Here is a 16,174-nt window from a genome sequence, read left to right on the forward strand (position 1 = left end):
ATTGCTTTTTTGTTGTTGTTTGGTAATAACTAGAACATGTATATGGTAAACTCATACTTACTATAGATCTATGTAATTATAGATCTGTGTGAGCTACCCTGAGTTTGACATCTTAACTTTTATTTCAAGCATCTCTTTTTTTATTAATTTTCATGTCTTTCATAGATCACCATTTTCTTCCATCACCATCTTTAGCAGTTGATTCTCTTTTGGAGCCTTTTTTCCCTGCAGAGAAACAAAGTTCTATTTTTTCAGCTGCTTTTGTGATTTGTGAGCATTACTCAACTGCAAGAGAAACAGCAAAAGAGCAGTGATGATAAGTGACATTGATCTTGCATACTACCATGTGGTAGGCATAATTCAAATCCCTGCCTCAGTTAAATTACAAGTTACACTGTATATAATGGACCTTTGGTGTCAGTCTTGAGTATTAGAAACCATGATGTCAGACCCTAATGTGCCAGGGTTTATCGCATAATATACAGCATATGAACAAAAATCATATGAATGATCAAGCTTACTTTAAGAAGATCAACATGCTGTCATATATAGTTGGGTGAACTCTTAACAATTTGCTTTGCTTTCTTCCATTGCTTCTTATAGCCAAATATTGTGCAGCTTCGTGACAGACTTTGTAGAGCACAAGGAAATCCAGCACCAGGACAACAGGAGTCACCTAAAATTCCTTATGAGAGGCAGCAGCTGCCCAAGGGCAGGCCTGGACCAGTTGCTGGCCACACACAGATGCCAAGAGTTTCAGCTCAACAATATTATCCCCATGTGAGTGATATGGTCCAGATTAAGTAGGAACATTTATATATTTCAAATTGGTGGTTTTAGTTTCTTGAGTAAGAGACCAGTGATAAAACTAGACAATGTATTATTTTAATGGTTATAGTTTTTCTGATCTTGAAAATAGCACTTATGATGTTTTTAAAAATTATCCCTTTGATCTAGTCAAATAATTTACAAACTAGGTAAAATTAATTTAAGCTCTCTGGGGAGATTTCTTCTTATTTCTCCATCACTCAAACTTAAATTACACATGTACATCTGTTCTTGAAATTTTTACAATTTGATTCATCTAACAAACTGTGAGTAAAGTAGTGGGAACAATTTTGTGGGTAATTTGGTCAATTTTTTTAAACGTTTTTAGAAAATAGTCTCTTTTTAAGTATTATTTTCTGAGTCATTAGTGTGGTTTTACTATGTCTTCTGTATCAGCACAGTAAAGAGTATCCAGAATACAAACATTTTTTTGGACAACTTTATATTAGAGAAAAGTGAGTGACCAAAGGTATATGAAGTTGTAGGTCATGGGGAATGTAAAGATGATTAATTTTTATTAATTAACTAATTTATTTATTAAATTAAAATTGCCAAATGGTTAGTGGCATAAAATGTGACCTCTTATTGTCTTTTACTATTTCATGTAGAAACTTATATTTCCAGACCAGCAGATAACCTTCATGTTCTTAAATAAAAAGTATATTTTCGTAAGTAATAAATGGTCTTGACTGATAACAAAGTTAGTAGGTACTCTGCCCATTTTATTTATTTATTTATTTTTGAGATGAAACTACCTCGATGGCAGTCTCTCTTATTTATTTATTCATTTATTTTTGGCTGCGTTGGGTCTTTGCTGCTGCGTGCAGGCTCTCTCCAGCTGTGGCGAGCGGGGGCCATTCCTCGCTGTGGTGCCTGGGCTTCTCACTGTGGTGGCCTCTCCCAACGCGGAGCAGGGGCTCCAGGCACGCGGGCTCAGCAGCCGTGGCACACAGGCTCAGCCACTCTGCGGCACACGGGATCCTTCTGGACCAGGGCTTGAACCCGTGTCCCCTGCACTGGCAGGCGGGTTCCCAACCACTGCACCACCAGGGAAGTCCCTCTGCCCATTTTAAAATAGAACAAATTGCTGATAGAATTGATGGGGTCATTTTTACATTTTGTAGCAAAAGTAATCATAAAACCATGAAAAACTAAATTAAAAAAAATTCATGCTCTTTTGTCTATTATGCTTTTGATTGCTACTTAATCAGGATAGATTACATTTGAATATAATTATAACTATACTACTCTCTGTTTTATTTTTTCGTTCATTTGACAAATATGAATTTAAGGGCCTGTCTTTATTCTCCCTGTTGAGGGTATATTGGTAAGCAAAACCAAATTCCCCACTCTTGTTGCTAGACTTAGAAAGTGTATGACATGGATAGGGCAAATCAGGTGATGGCTGGGAAACTGAGAGGTGGAGAAGTCTAGCGACTAACCAGAGTTTTAAGACATAGAGCTTGAATTTGTCAGCATGGCTAGTTAATGGTTAACAGGATTGGAACTCCTAAGCTAAGCACCTTGAGTTTGACCTCACTGTGTCAAGGCACTGAAGTAAGGCATTCTCTACATTGGGAGAAGAGAATTTACTCCTTATGTCCTTGGGTTTAATCTATCTTTCTGGGAAAACGTAAAAACCTTGAAAGGCTTTTATTATACTGTGACTTAGCAGTCTCATACTTTAAGAAAAGGAAAACAAATTCAGTCATAAATTACGCAGTGATTTTTCTTGATTAAAGCTTATGATATGTTGAATGAGGACAGTGGCTTGTGGTTTTAAAGGCATGCTTATAGGCAGGAGTAAAGGGATTTCTGAAAGGGAAGCCAACTGAGTGGGAGTTCTCCTCCTACTACACCAGCACATCTTTGCTATTAATTGTTTATATGATAGAGTTTCTTCTACAAAGATTTACTTAACAAAAAATATTCTGATGGCTTAAAAACATTTTTTTGAAAACCTCTGGACTCCAGGGTAAGCAACGTGGTGTAGTGTAGCAAACACTGGCCTGGGAATCAGGAGACCTAGAATCCGTCCTAGTTCCATCATCAACAAGTTATATGGACTTCAGCCAGCCCCTTCATTTCTCTGGGCCTTGGTTTTCTCAATGGTAAAGGGTGGGGATTAGATTGGATGATCTTTAATATGCTCTGATTGTATGATTCTAAGCCTCATATGGAACTAACATAATTTTTGTGGCTCTAATGAAATCCGGAAAAGGGAGCTTATAGTAATATGTTTACGGATCTAATAGTAGCATGAATACAATTAGTGCTTCAAAAATCACTTTTTCACTCAATTACCTTTTTTTTTTTTCCAGAATGTCTTCTTTCCTTCCCTACTTACAGAACTTACCTTTTCCCACTTACTCTTGACACTTGAACGGCATTGTTCTTTCTGCTTTGATTTAGTTTTCATATTGGTTTTTCTACTACCTCCCTTCCCCTGTTCTGTTATGAAAGGTGTTTTTTTCTTTTGGAATCCCAGCTACCTTGAAAGCAATTGCCTGGCTAATGTGTGCTATCTTGCTGTTCTTATTTTTTGCTTTGCATCTGGCTATTAATGCCTGTTGGGTTTTTTTTTTCTTCTTTTAACATTTTCATGTTTTATGTTCTGTGATTGGTATTTCTTTGTTCAATTCAGGTTAGAATTGCCCCCACTGTCACTACCTGGAGTAACAAAACTCCTACCGCCCTTCCCAGCCATCCACCTGCAGCCTCTCCCTCTGATACACAGGTATATCCTTCATTATTCCTCTTTGAGCAGAATTCTGCTCACCTAAATATATAGTTATATATTCTCTACCCACCTCCCTTAAGTTCCCCTCCCCCCATCTGTCTATCTGCTTATTGCATTTTAGTGCCTTTAGGATGCAAGAAGCAGTTTTTAGCACAATTAATTTATTTTCTTATCACTCTCCTCTTCTTTTGCAGTTCTAAATTGACTTGACTAGAAAAACATCAAACAAGGTTCTATCAATGGTTTAAATCTGATTTCACTGAATATTTTTTCCTTTCTTCTTCTTCTTCCTCCTCTTCTTCTTCTTTTTTTTTTAGCATCGTAGAGAAGATAATATCTCCTTGTAGCATTTATACTTAATATTTTCGAAGCATAGTCGTGGATGGACTTCAATAGAGATGGAAAATCCTAGTGACTTACTATAAATATCATAGATCCTATTTTATGAGGCTGTTAGCATCTCTTGCCATTCATTGTTATTATTACTTTGGACCTGTCTAATCTTTAAATCACACAAAATGTGTTGCTCAGAAAATGTGTCTTGAAGAAGATAGTATGCACAAAATGCAATTTTTTTACACAAAATTTTTTTTTAACTACATTTCAAAGATTATAAATCCATCTGGTAAGATACTTGGTTCCAAATGTAATCCTCCTTTTTACCATATTCTCATTTCCTAGGGAGAAAATCCTCCACCTCCAGGCTTCATAATGCATGGGAATGTTAATCCAAATGTTGCCACAGCTCAGCTTCCCACATCTCCTGGTCATATGCACACCCAGGTACCACCTTATCCACAGCCACAGCGTAAGTAGTGTGACCCTGAAGTCCTGTCACAGCAGCATGTCTTGTCTTATCTAGTGTAGTAACTGTTTACTTTGAAGCTCCAAAGCCATGATCAAATCAGTTTTAACAAGTAAAAAAAGAACCATTCTGTGTAGGACTTGAGTCCTTGCTGTAGCAAAGCATGGTTTCCCTGCGAGGCATCCTGAATCAACATGCTAGGAAACAGCTCCTGTGTCAGTCCATTCAGAACAGTTGGCTCTTATTCCTGAGCCTGTTAAAGCGAATCAATTGTCCCATGATTTTGGTATAAAAAAATAGAATTTTAGAAATTATTTAGTACATATTCTTTTCCTTTAGGCAAGATGATGCAAACCATTTTTGGAAAATTGGTTCCAAGGGGCATTTGTTGTCATCTTCCATTTATTTAATTTTTTTAGGAAACAGACTATTTTTTAGAGCAGTTTTAGGCTCACAGCAAAGTTGAGTGGAAAGTACAGGAAGTCTCGGTATACCTCCTGCCTCCATGCACAGCCTCCCCACCACAGACATCGTGCACCACGGTGGTCCGTTTGTTACAGTCAGTGAGCCTACACTGACTCAGCATTTTCGCTCGGAGTAGTTTATCTTAGGGTTCCCTCTTGGTGTCAGACACTCTGAATTTTGACAAATGTATAATAATGACCTTTCCCCATTGGCTTTCATTTTTTTTAAGAAACTACACTTGCAAAGTAAAACATCACCTCTATTTTAAAATTTAAAATAAGCAAAAATGCAAACCTCAGAGTGGACAGTTATATGACTGAACAACTACTATAAAACACGAGGATGTTACCTAGCAAGATCTAATCTTAACGAGCGTGTTCTGTGCTCATAAGATGGGTGTTCTTACTTAACATGAGTACAAATTTGATACAGCTTTTCACTCAGCGCTCAGCGTGAAAGTACTGTCTTCAGAGTAGGATGAGCACAGTTCTGTTAGATTCCCTCTGCAGAGGTTCATATTCTGCCCATGGTCACACAAAAGGTAATGGTATCTGGGTTCAGGTCTTTGCATTAAAACATTAGTTGGCTGTCTGATTGCTTACTAACCAACTTTGTACAGTGTAAGAAATATAATGATTGTCTTGTCAGGGATCATACAGAGTTGCTTATTAATCTGGAACTGTGCTCAAACCCAGAATTTGAGTAGCTGATGATTTTACTAGATGTTGGAGAAGGTATCTGATTCATAACAATAGTGCTCACCCTACAGTTGTTATGGTGGAAGAGGTCTTGAGCTGCCACCAAGCTCCCTTAACTTTTACTGTAAAGGGGACTGCTTTGGATGTGTAATTCCTGCATGGCTCCATCTGATGGCTAGTAGGTGTCACTGCAGTCTTCACGGGAACAGGATGTCTCAGAAAAGGGTCAGTCTTCTGGTTCTTGGGTCTGATGACTCAAAGATTTTCATAGCCAGCAGCAGTCTGGAGATGTCAGGGTTCAAAGACTGGATCCAGTGACTTTTGGTATAGTTAGGGCATCCAGACTATCAAAAGCATAACCTGTTTTAAGTGGGTAATGTTTGGTTGTAGCTTATTATTAGAAGAATTGAAAATAATTTCCATAGAATGAGATAACTTTGGTTTTCTGTTGCTGTCTGAATAAATTAGTAACTAATTAAAATTTCTGTTTCTTCTCCTTGGTGTAGCTTATCAACCAGCCCAGCAGTATTCCTTCGGAACAGGGGGGTCAGCAGTGTATCGACCTCAGCAACCTGTAGCTCCTTCTGCTTCAAACGCTTACCCTAACACCCCGTACATATCTTCTGCTTCTTCCTATTCTGGGCAGTCTCAACTATACACAGCACAGCACCAGGCCTCTCCACCTACCTCCAGCTCCACTGCCTCTTTCCCTCCTCCTCCTTCCTCTGGAGCATCCTTCCAGCATGGCGGACCAGGAGCTCCACCGTCATCTTCAGCTTATGCGCTGGCTCCTGGAGCAACAGGTACACTGCCTGCTGCCGGCGAGCTGCCTGCATCCCAGAGAACAGGTCTGCGCTTGAAAGGGACTTGGTTTGGCTCCGTCTTTTATTTTTTCGTGATCACGTGGGTGGATGGAGGGGAATTATTTCTAACTGTAAACTGGGCAATGTGAGGTATTGATTTAATTGTATAACAAATTCTGAATCTATTTCTAAAAGTGTGATTTTCCCATAATGAACTTTAGTTGCTAAATGAGGAAAGCTTTAGAGCTTTAAAAGGGTAAGAGCATATAATCTGCCATTGAATTTAAAATAAGCAGTAAGAAATTAGTTGGCCAGATAAGTGGGGGTTGGAACTAGATTTAATTGACACTTATTTCTTTGCCAGAGTAAAACAATGCTCTGTGTTCTTCCTGAATTTTCAGATTTTAAGAAATGAGGCTGTACAAATTTTGTAATTATGTTTGTTTGTAAAGGTGAGCAAGGATCTCGACATGTGTATTGAAAGGAAAAAAGTGAAAGAATGCAACTCTGACAGAATCTCTAAGACAGCAGAAAGTATACAGTAGTGCAGAGATTCTCTCCATTAGGACAATTCTACCCTCACAAACATTTTGGCAATTTCTAGGCATTTTTGTTGTTGTTGGCAGTATAGTTCTGCCTGAAATTTTCTAATTAAAATCATAATTTAAAATTATTTTTATAGTAAACACACATTTTATAAATTCTTTTTATCTTTCATGTTACAATTAAAGTATTCTATTAATTTTTTATAAGTAGGTAATATTATCTGATTTTCATGTTAGGATTGTAAAAGGGACCTCAGAAGTATTACAAAAAGAGATCAATGAATCGGGGCAAGAACCACTAACATAGTAAAGAATTCAGACTTTGGAATCAGACTTCCTGTGTTTGTATCACAGCTTCACTCCTTTCTAGTTATGTGACCTTGAGTAAGTTACTTAACTTTAAGCCTCAGTTTCCTCATAATAATAATAGTATGTACTGATAAGCTTATGAAGAGATTGAATGCATTAGTACATTTAGAGCATTTGGGGACAGTGACTGCAAAGTTAGCTGTGATAACACATCGCTCAAAATTAGAGCTCTGTTCCTTTTTTTTTTTTTGTCCCTGGTTTAATGTATACTTGTTACTAAGGGTATTTGAAAATAGTTTCCCTTTCAGATTATAATTGATGGTTTTAAACTAGAGGGGCAAGGAGTGAGTCTTGCTTTCTAATACTGAAGTTATTCCTGGAAGTCCCAGTATATGTTGTTCTCTTTTTATCTGCTAAGTAGTAGCTTTAATAACTGAAAACACTGAACATATAATAGGATTTATTGAGGAAGTATTTTTTTTCTTGGAAGTCTTATGGATCCAGAATTATACACATATCTCCTCTCTTCTTTGATATATAATACTAAAGTCCAAAGTACCAAAAATCATACACACAATATGTATCAGCCTTTACTGCACAAATAAAATTTGTATAATTTTCAATACAGATATTTCAGTAGGTTGATATTTAGAGAGGAGTGTTAATTCAATTGTAGAGTTCAAAAAATTACCTTTTAAAACCTGGATGAGTGAAAACAGTATATATTCTGAATAGTTGGGTAGTAGCTTGAGTGAAAGATGGATTCAAGTAAATCCCCACATAAGAAAGTGGTACAGTGAAGTAGGAAAGTGAATTATCATTTATTGAACATACATTGGACATGTACCAGCACTGCCGTATATTTTCTTTTTTCTCATAACCATGAGAAATAGGAATAATTATTTTTTTAAAAATTGTCATGAGGAAGCTTGAGTTTCCTAGGGTTATGTATAATGTTTTCATGATTGCACAGTGATAGTCTCCAAGTTGAGATACAACTGAGATACCCCAGTCTCTCAGTCTTCAGAGCCCATGTTCATTATTCTTTACCAGATAGTCTAGTCCTGATGAAAGGGGTAGAAATAGCTATCAGTGTTGGAATTACAGAAACATTTAGTATCACTATTTTAAGCATTTGTTACTTCATCATCTAAGTTAAATATTTGTATGGGTATTTTTTTCCTCCTTAAGCTAAAGGGCATTTGGCCATATAATAAAGTCTTTGCTTATGTACAAAGTAACAGTGTTCTAACCTGGCTGAGAAGCAGAGTAACTAATAGGAAGATGAAGCCATACATTTTTCAATACTCAGCATGCACTAAGCTAGCTGCTTTGTTACCTCTTGCATGTTAGTAGTCCCTGTATTTTAATTAACAGTTAGAGCTTTACCTTATTTTTATTTTTTGATTTCCTAAAAAGTTTGTTTAGGTTATACAGATAACTGTGACTAAAAGTTTTATCTTTGTTCTAATATGTCTTAGATTATTATATCATGGTTTTCTACGGGACTTGGAAATTCCACTTATCCGGTGGATTCTTCTTGATAGACACTAGGATTTTCAAGCCCTGTAACTATTAGTGAACCAAAAACTTATGTGCCTACTGCTCAGAGAAACTCATGTTGCAATCATCAAAACATTCATTCAGTAAATTCTTAATGAGAACCTGTTCAGTCTATAATCAGAATTATTCTAGGCACAGGTAGGAAGGCAGAAAAGTACAGTACATTTCTATTTCTAGTGAACAGCACATAGCTTTGTTGTAAGTTGGAACATAAAATTTGTATTGGGGCCAAATTTTGGAAAACATTAAATGCCAGGGCAAGAAATTTATACTTCATACAGTAAGAAGAAAATTTCTAGTGGAGGAGTTTGAACTACTGAGAGGCATGGTCAAAGTGGTACTTTAGGGAGGTTAATCCGGAGCTGGTTCTGCAAAACAGATTGTGAGCAGCATGGCAGAATCAGAGGCAAGGAAAAGAGGCTGTCTCCAAGTTCTATGTATAAAGTGCTAACAGCCTAAGTTAGTATAGTGCAACATGTTTCAGTGGTGGCAGCACAAAAAGCAGGAAGTTTTCCTAGCTCTACTGTCCAGGATAAGTAAGATACTGCTGGTATTCCCCCACCTTTTTTTTTTGTCCCTGGTTTAATGTATACTAGTTACTAAGGAAGAGCACTTTCAAATGTGAAGGCCCAAGAAGTTTACTTAGAAAAATTTTCTGATAAAATGACAAGCTCTCATGAAGCTGTTTTTGAGTAAACAGTATTGATTTCGTTAAACAATGGAAAATTTAGTTTGGGTCTATATGTGTGTGTATATATATATATATATATATATATATATATATATATATATAGTCTTGTGCTCCTTCACATAGAAGAGTCTTGAAGGGGCATAATAGTGCATATTTTCGTGAAACAGTGTGCTGAAAAAAATTTTTTTTTTAATTTTCATAAACATTCCATAGTCAAACTATAAGTACCTGGTTTTTAACCCTTTAAACAAAGGAAAGGAGCATGATAGCCTTCCTTATTTTTCTTTGGATAAATCTATTTTATCTCATGTCATTGGAAAATGACCTTAAGGATTCATTCTCTCTAAATTTAAATTTTTAATTTTGTGATGCCTTTTTTAAAATGTGACGTGTGAGGCTAACAGGGAAGGGGGAGGTATGTGATTAACAAGGATGCTGTATTCTCTCCGTCTCAAATTATCTTTTAGCCAAAAGTCTCCATACCATTGGCACTAATATTTTTCTGTGAATCCACTGAAAGTATCTTAGCCAGTGCCTAGATCCTACCATTATGCAAGGACACCTTGCGAAGGTTCCCAGTGAGAAGTGAGATTGAAGTAAAGATGGTAGCAGCTCCACTTCTGTATGTGAGACCAAGCGCTTCTCTCTTCCTTCCCTAAAGACCATGTGGAGGACTAATCCCTACACTAAGGTGGATAAGGGTCTCCAGAATCCAGTGACATGCCATATTCAGTTTTTAAGTTAATGTTGCCTTGATTTTTATTAATTTTTTACTGTAGGATTTTGAAAGACCTCAAATAGTATAGAGAATAAAATTAAAATTATCTGTAATTCTGCCACCCATATATAACCACTAATAATTTAGGTGTATTTATTCCTTTCATACATACATATGCACACATATATGTATGTATGCATGTATTAAAGTTCTTTTAATGTTGAATATATATAACATAAAATTTACCATTTTAATCATTTTTAAGTAACATCAAGTGCATTTACATTATTGTACAATCATCACCGCTAACTATGGAACTTTTTTGTCATCCCATACTGAAATTATGTAGCCATTAAAAACCTCCTGTTTTCCCCAGCCCCTGGTAACCACCGTTTTACTTTGTCTCTATGTATGTATTCTAGGTACCTCATATAAGTAGTCATACAGTTTTTTCTTCTTGTAACTGGCTGTTTCACTGTCTTTTAAGATTCATCCATATTATAGCATGTATCAGAATTTCATTTTTAAAGCTGAGTAATATTCCACTCTAAGTATATACCACATTTTGTTTATCCATTAACCTGCACATGGGCATTTTGGCTGTCGTGAATAATGCTGCTGTGAACATGAGTATACAAATATCTATTCAAGTCCCTGGTTTCAGTTCTTTTGGGTATATACCCAGAAATGGAATTGCTGGATCAAATAGTAATTCAGTGTTTAATTTTTTGAAGTGGTGGCACTATTTTACATTTTCACCAGCAATGCGTAAGGGTCCAATTTCTCCACATCCACACCAACACTTGTTGTTTTCTGTTTTTTTGTTTTTGTTTTTAATTCTCGCCATTCTAATGGGTGTGAAGATAGTAGTATCTTATTGTATGCATGCATTTTTAAAGAATTGAGATCATAACTCGCACATACACTCATAATTTACATCTTACTACTTTCCTTAATATTACACCATGAACCATTTTTCAGTGTTCTTTAACGTTATTGTCATGTTTAAAAAGAGAGTAAGAAAGAGATTTATGCCCATTTTTAAGGTTTTTTGAAAAGGTAAAAAAGATTATCTTCCCTTACTAGTTTTATGAGAGAATTATGTCCAAGATTAGTCTGTGCTATGTTTTTTTAAAAATATTGACCAAGAGTATCATTTTGCACATCTGTAATGAACCCCCACAATACTGTCTCCTGTAGATATTCATGTTCTTCATTTAGTTTGCTTTACCTAGTGTTGCTATTAAAGTGTGTCTCAATAAAGTAGAGGTCAATTTAATTGTGTTTTTAAAAAGTCATATTTAAACAATTTAAAGATATAAAAGCAAAACTATTGAGGGGTTAGAATCATAGCTAAGATAAAACTGTTAAATTGATCAGAGATTTGAACAAGGATTTTTCTGGGCTGAAATAAAACATATTGCTAAATATATTGCATGGTTTGAGGTTACGAGGGGCCAGTTAGGCATATATTTTGGTGGGAACTTTGATTATTGTACAATCGTTATTTTCAATTCAACAGGCAGCCTACCCTCAAGTTATGAGGGATAGCCAACTGGCTATATGTTCCTGTTGAAAAATTTGTTTCTTATTTCATTCAGTTTTACTCGTAACTTTCAATTTAATTTGATTTCATTATAACTTTGGTGTCATTCTACCAAAGGGTCATATGAAATTGTTCCACATACTTTTTTGTGCTGCTAATAGTTGGTGAAATCAGGATACCCCCTCAGGCTTTAATATCCAAGGCTCAGATCACTGCCATGAGAGGTTAGAGGAAAAACTGGTCTCACCTTCTGCTCCCACGTTTCATAGGGCTAGAGAGGAGGCATGTTGTTGAGACTGCTCCCTGAAAAAACTGATAAAGGCCAGGGTACCTCCAGTACTTTTAGGTTTTTCACACCGTCGACTCCCCCCTGCCCCGCCCCAATACCAAAATCCAAGGATGCTCAAGTCCTTTATATAATGTGGCGTAGTATTTGCATATAACCTATGCACATATACTTTTATGTCTAGATTGCTAATAATACCCAATACAGTGTAAATGCTGTGTAAATACTTGCAGCAAATTCAAGCTTTGCTTTTGGGAACTTTTTGGATTTTTTTCCTTCTTGAATGGTTTTTTTTTTTTCCCCCCCGGTACGTGGGCTTCTCACTGTTGTGGCCTCTCCCGTTGCGGAGCACAGGCTCCAGACGTGCAGGCTCAGCGGCATGGCTCACGGGCCCAGCCGCTCCGTGGCATGTGGGATCTTCCCGGACCAGGGCACAAACCCGCATCCCCTGCATCGGCAGGCGGACTCTCAACCACTGCACCACCAGGGAAGCCCCCTGATTGTTTTTGATCCTCAGTTGGTTGCATCTGCAGATGTAGATCCTGGGGATGCGCTGTATATTGTCCCCCTTAGCCCAGAAGCTGAAGTCTGGTGCTAGAGGGTACATCAGTAGTTGCAAATCAGGTCTGTCCTCTGTCATAATGCACACACAGTGACTCCCAGGGATTTATTAACTGTAGTGCTATGAGGTCATATCTTGCATGAGGAGTTAAATTGTAAAGTCATCATTTAAGACAAAAATAAGAAATCACTTAGAGTCAGTTATCCGTGATCACCCCTTTCTTCAGTTAAGCCCTCATGAAGAAGTTGCTTGTGGTTAGAAGCCATATTGTATGAACAACATCTATCCTTAGCTCCATACAGTGAAATTTCAAACTGTGGGATTAGTTCTCCCACCTCACAGTTTCTCTGGGGCATGTGCTTCTTGAGTAGAGCTCAAACTGAATTGAACTCACTAGTTAATGCTACATTCTCTTGATTCCTCTCTCCCCAAGTGAAGATAGTTGCATTCCCCTAAGTTGTGTGTTCATATGATGTATATACACCGCATGCTTTTGATTGGAGGCTGGACCTGGACCAATCCTGAATATCCGACAATTTTGGAATTGCTGTATTAGTTCTCAGCCTTCTTTCCTCTTGTCCACTGCCAGAGACTTCAGTTCTTTTAAGAGAAATAGTGATTTCTGGAAGATTTGTGCTAAACAGTCTGCAAATCTGTATATTCTTATAGAAAAGACCATATGGGATGGTTACATATTTACTGGGCCTGTTCCCATTTATGCTCATACTCATGGTGTGACCCCAGAAATTAGTTCCTCCAGAATGCAGATCCTTGGGGCCTCCCAAATCCAGCAATAAAGTAGCACCTCCTTGTTAAGATTGTCTAACATGCTTATTATCTTTAACAATGTAGTGTTGAAGTCTGCACGACAATGTAGAAATCCTCCCATTTCTCTTTAAAACCCTACTACTTAAAGAGGATTTGGACCAGCAGCATTGGCATTACCTGGGAGCTGGCTGAAGCAATAGAATCTCAGGCCCTACGCTATACCTAGTGAATTAGAATCTGCATTTTTACAAGATCTTCACCTGATTTGGATTCACAGCTTTAAAAAATACTAAAATGGACACAGTTATAATATGTTAGGAAGTGCTCTCAGCCCTCCCCGCACCATGATATTACTGAGCCTCATTGATCAAATAGTAGAAAAATCATCTGTGCAAACAATTAGGGAAATAATGTTGTTTTAAATAGGAAGGAACAAAATTTTCTTTTAAAAGAGACAGCTGGCACAGTGGGAGAAAAAAATAGTGTTTAAGAGTTAATTGGATCTGACACATTTAAATGAATTAGCTTTGCCCACAAACTGATAACTCTCTTAATTAGATAGAAACCATTTCACGTGACTTGATTAAAAAGTAAGTTTTATTCCCTTATAAAATTAGTTCTTTCTTGGGGTTGATGGAGGGAGGAGAAACAATTATAAAATGAGTAGAGTTGACAGTTTGCTGGGCAGAAATAGAGACACAGATGTAGAGAACGAACATATGGACACCAAGTGGGGGAAAGTGGTGGGGTAGGGGTGGTGGTGGTGGGGTAGGGGTGGTGGTGGTGGGATGAATTGGGAGATTGGGATTGACATATATACACTAATATGTATAAAATGGATAGCTAATAAGAAACTGCTATATAAAAAATAAAATTCAGAAATTCAAAAAAAAAATGAGTAGAGTTTAGAATGTCTTTGATGATAATACTGTTTAAGTCACTTTTACATTTTGTCTACAGAAAATCAGTCTATGCAAGACCAGGCATCTATTTTGGAAGGTGAATTAGTTACAAAATATATCTTTGGAAATCTTTGAATCACTGACTCCAATTAATGAGTGGCTATTCACAATTATGCATGTGAACTTTAAAGCTTGATAATATTCCTAAATCTGATCAAATCTTAGAACTGATTGAATTAACATAGTGACACAAATGATCTTGAATCATAAAAGTTGTCTATGTTAACTACAGACTGAAAGACAAGGCTATACCAAGATTGTCTTAGATATAAGAAAGATTAGAAGGTGATGGGAGAGATTTGAATGATTAGTCTGTGTATAATGAGAACTTTAAGAATTTGTTAAGCAAATAGCATCATGTGGTTTAATATTTTGTGATTAGTTCTTGAGTGTTTTGAGGCTCATTTGGCGTTCTGTCTCCTAGTCACGTTGTAGAAAATTAATTCTGCATGCTGGTTAGGAGAAGATCTTGTTTTTAAAAAATTTCTATGACATTATGTTCTTTGGTTTGCTAAGCAATTTTGTTGTGATTTAATATCATGGATATCAATAAAACAAGCAAAAGTAAAATACTGAAAGAATGTTTAATTTATTGAAAGAAGAAGTTTTTGCTTTTACATATACACATACACAAAACTTAATAAGATGTAAAATGATTATATTTTGATTTAGTAATTATCCTATCTCTGGCATGTTTTATTCCTTTTTTCTTTAAAGATACAGGCATTTAATAAAGATGTTTAAAAAAATTTTTTTTTAAGATATAGGCATTAAGTACCTTAATGAGTTCTGCTACCTATGTTCATTTCTCACTTTGAGATGACAGGTTTTGGGAGATTTGGGGGGGGAGGAAATTTCCTAAAGGTGACAGTAGTTTAATTTTATATTTGCCGCCAGCCTGGAAATTTTTTTTGTGTGTGTGGTATTAAAAAAAAAAATCTTACCACAGATATTTGATGCCTTTTTCTACTTTATAGGTTGTTCTTAATGCAAAGGTGATAAAACATACTGGTGTTGCGTAGTTGGGCTCTGTTTTTTTAACAGTGTTTCTACCATGTGGATGATTTGGGTATGCTGAATTGCTCTCTGGGGAAATAGGAGATTGCTACTTTTTTTCTTTTTTTGTGTGTGCAATATATCAGAAGCCTTTTTTTTTTTAGCAGACTCAGGTGATTTATTTTTTCTTTATTAGGAGAGAATTGTTTGAAGCTTATATACCAATATAGACATAAAAACTTCACTATCCTTAAATTTAGTACAACTCTTTCACTTTAAAAGGAAATAATGTCAAGATATGCTGCTTTCTAAGCCAAGGCCCTGTGATTATTAGAGGTAATGAGTTTGAGAGTCCAGGGCTACATAGTGATCCCAGCAGCTCAGCTGGTAAAACTTTTGTGACAGTTATCTCAGGGTGAAAGTAAAATTTGAAGGTATTATATGATGGATACAATTTAGTTTTCTTCTTTTCAGAATTCTAAAGGAAAATGCCTTCTATTATCTGTTATAGGTTCTCAGAATGGTTGGAATGATCCTCCAGCTTTGAACAGAGTACCCAAGAAGAAGAAGGTACTAGAAAAAGATGTCTATTGAGTTGCCTACAGGTGTCCTGTCAATCATGTAGCCACCTGAAGCACACCACACTTCACTGTTCCTTTAAAGGCAAAGCTGACTGACTGATACACTTAATATGTGTATTTCAACTTACATCTTCTAATCCATGAAGGGAAGGAAAGAAAGTACAAAATAGTATGGTGATATGAATTAAACCCTTTTTAAAAAACAAGATGTAAATTCCCAGCAGATCTTTTTCAAAGAGTAGGAAACAAAATTTCATGCTTCTCAAGTGGTTTTTTTTTAGGAGTTACTTTGGTTTTGGGTTCTAACA

At 36.4% G+C, this 16,174-nt stretch overlaps 1 protein-coding gene across 12 annotated transcripts in view; it reads left to right on the forward strand.

The window, feature by feature from the left end:
* SEC31A (SEC31 homolog A, COPII coat complex component) overlaps positions 1-16,174 on the forward strand; it is a 64,018-nt gene that overhangs the window by 38,749 nt on the left and 9,095 nt on the right. For 7 of the 12 annotated variants that reach the window (XM_029234915.1, XM_029234923.1, XM_029234920.1 and 4 more), the window contains 5 exons: positions 604-780; positions 4,250-4,376; positions 6,043-6,384; positions 14,288-14,326; positions 15,797-15,855. In XM_029234915.1, coding sequence (XP_029090748.1) covers positions 604-780; positions 4,250-4,376; positions 6,043-6,384; positions 14,288-14,326; positions 15,797-15,855 — 744 coding nt within the window. The remainder of the gene's footprint in view (positions 1-603; positions 781-4,249; positions 4,377-6,042; positions 6,385-14,287; positions 14,327-15,796; positions 15,856-16,174) is intronic. The other 5 variants (XM_029234925.1, XM_029234926.1, XM_029234922.1 and 2 more) reach the window with 4 other exon arrangements.

Source organism: Monodon monoceros, unplaced genomic scaffold (assembly GCF_005190385.1).
Source record: "Monodon monoceros isolate NGI ecotype Baffin Bay Population unplaced genomic scaffold, NGI_Narwhal_1 Super_Scaffold_20, whole genome shotgun sequence".
Taxonomy (NCBI): Eukaryota; Metazoa; Chordata; class Mammalia; order Artiodactyla; family Monodontidae; genus Monodon; species Monodon monoceros.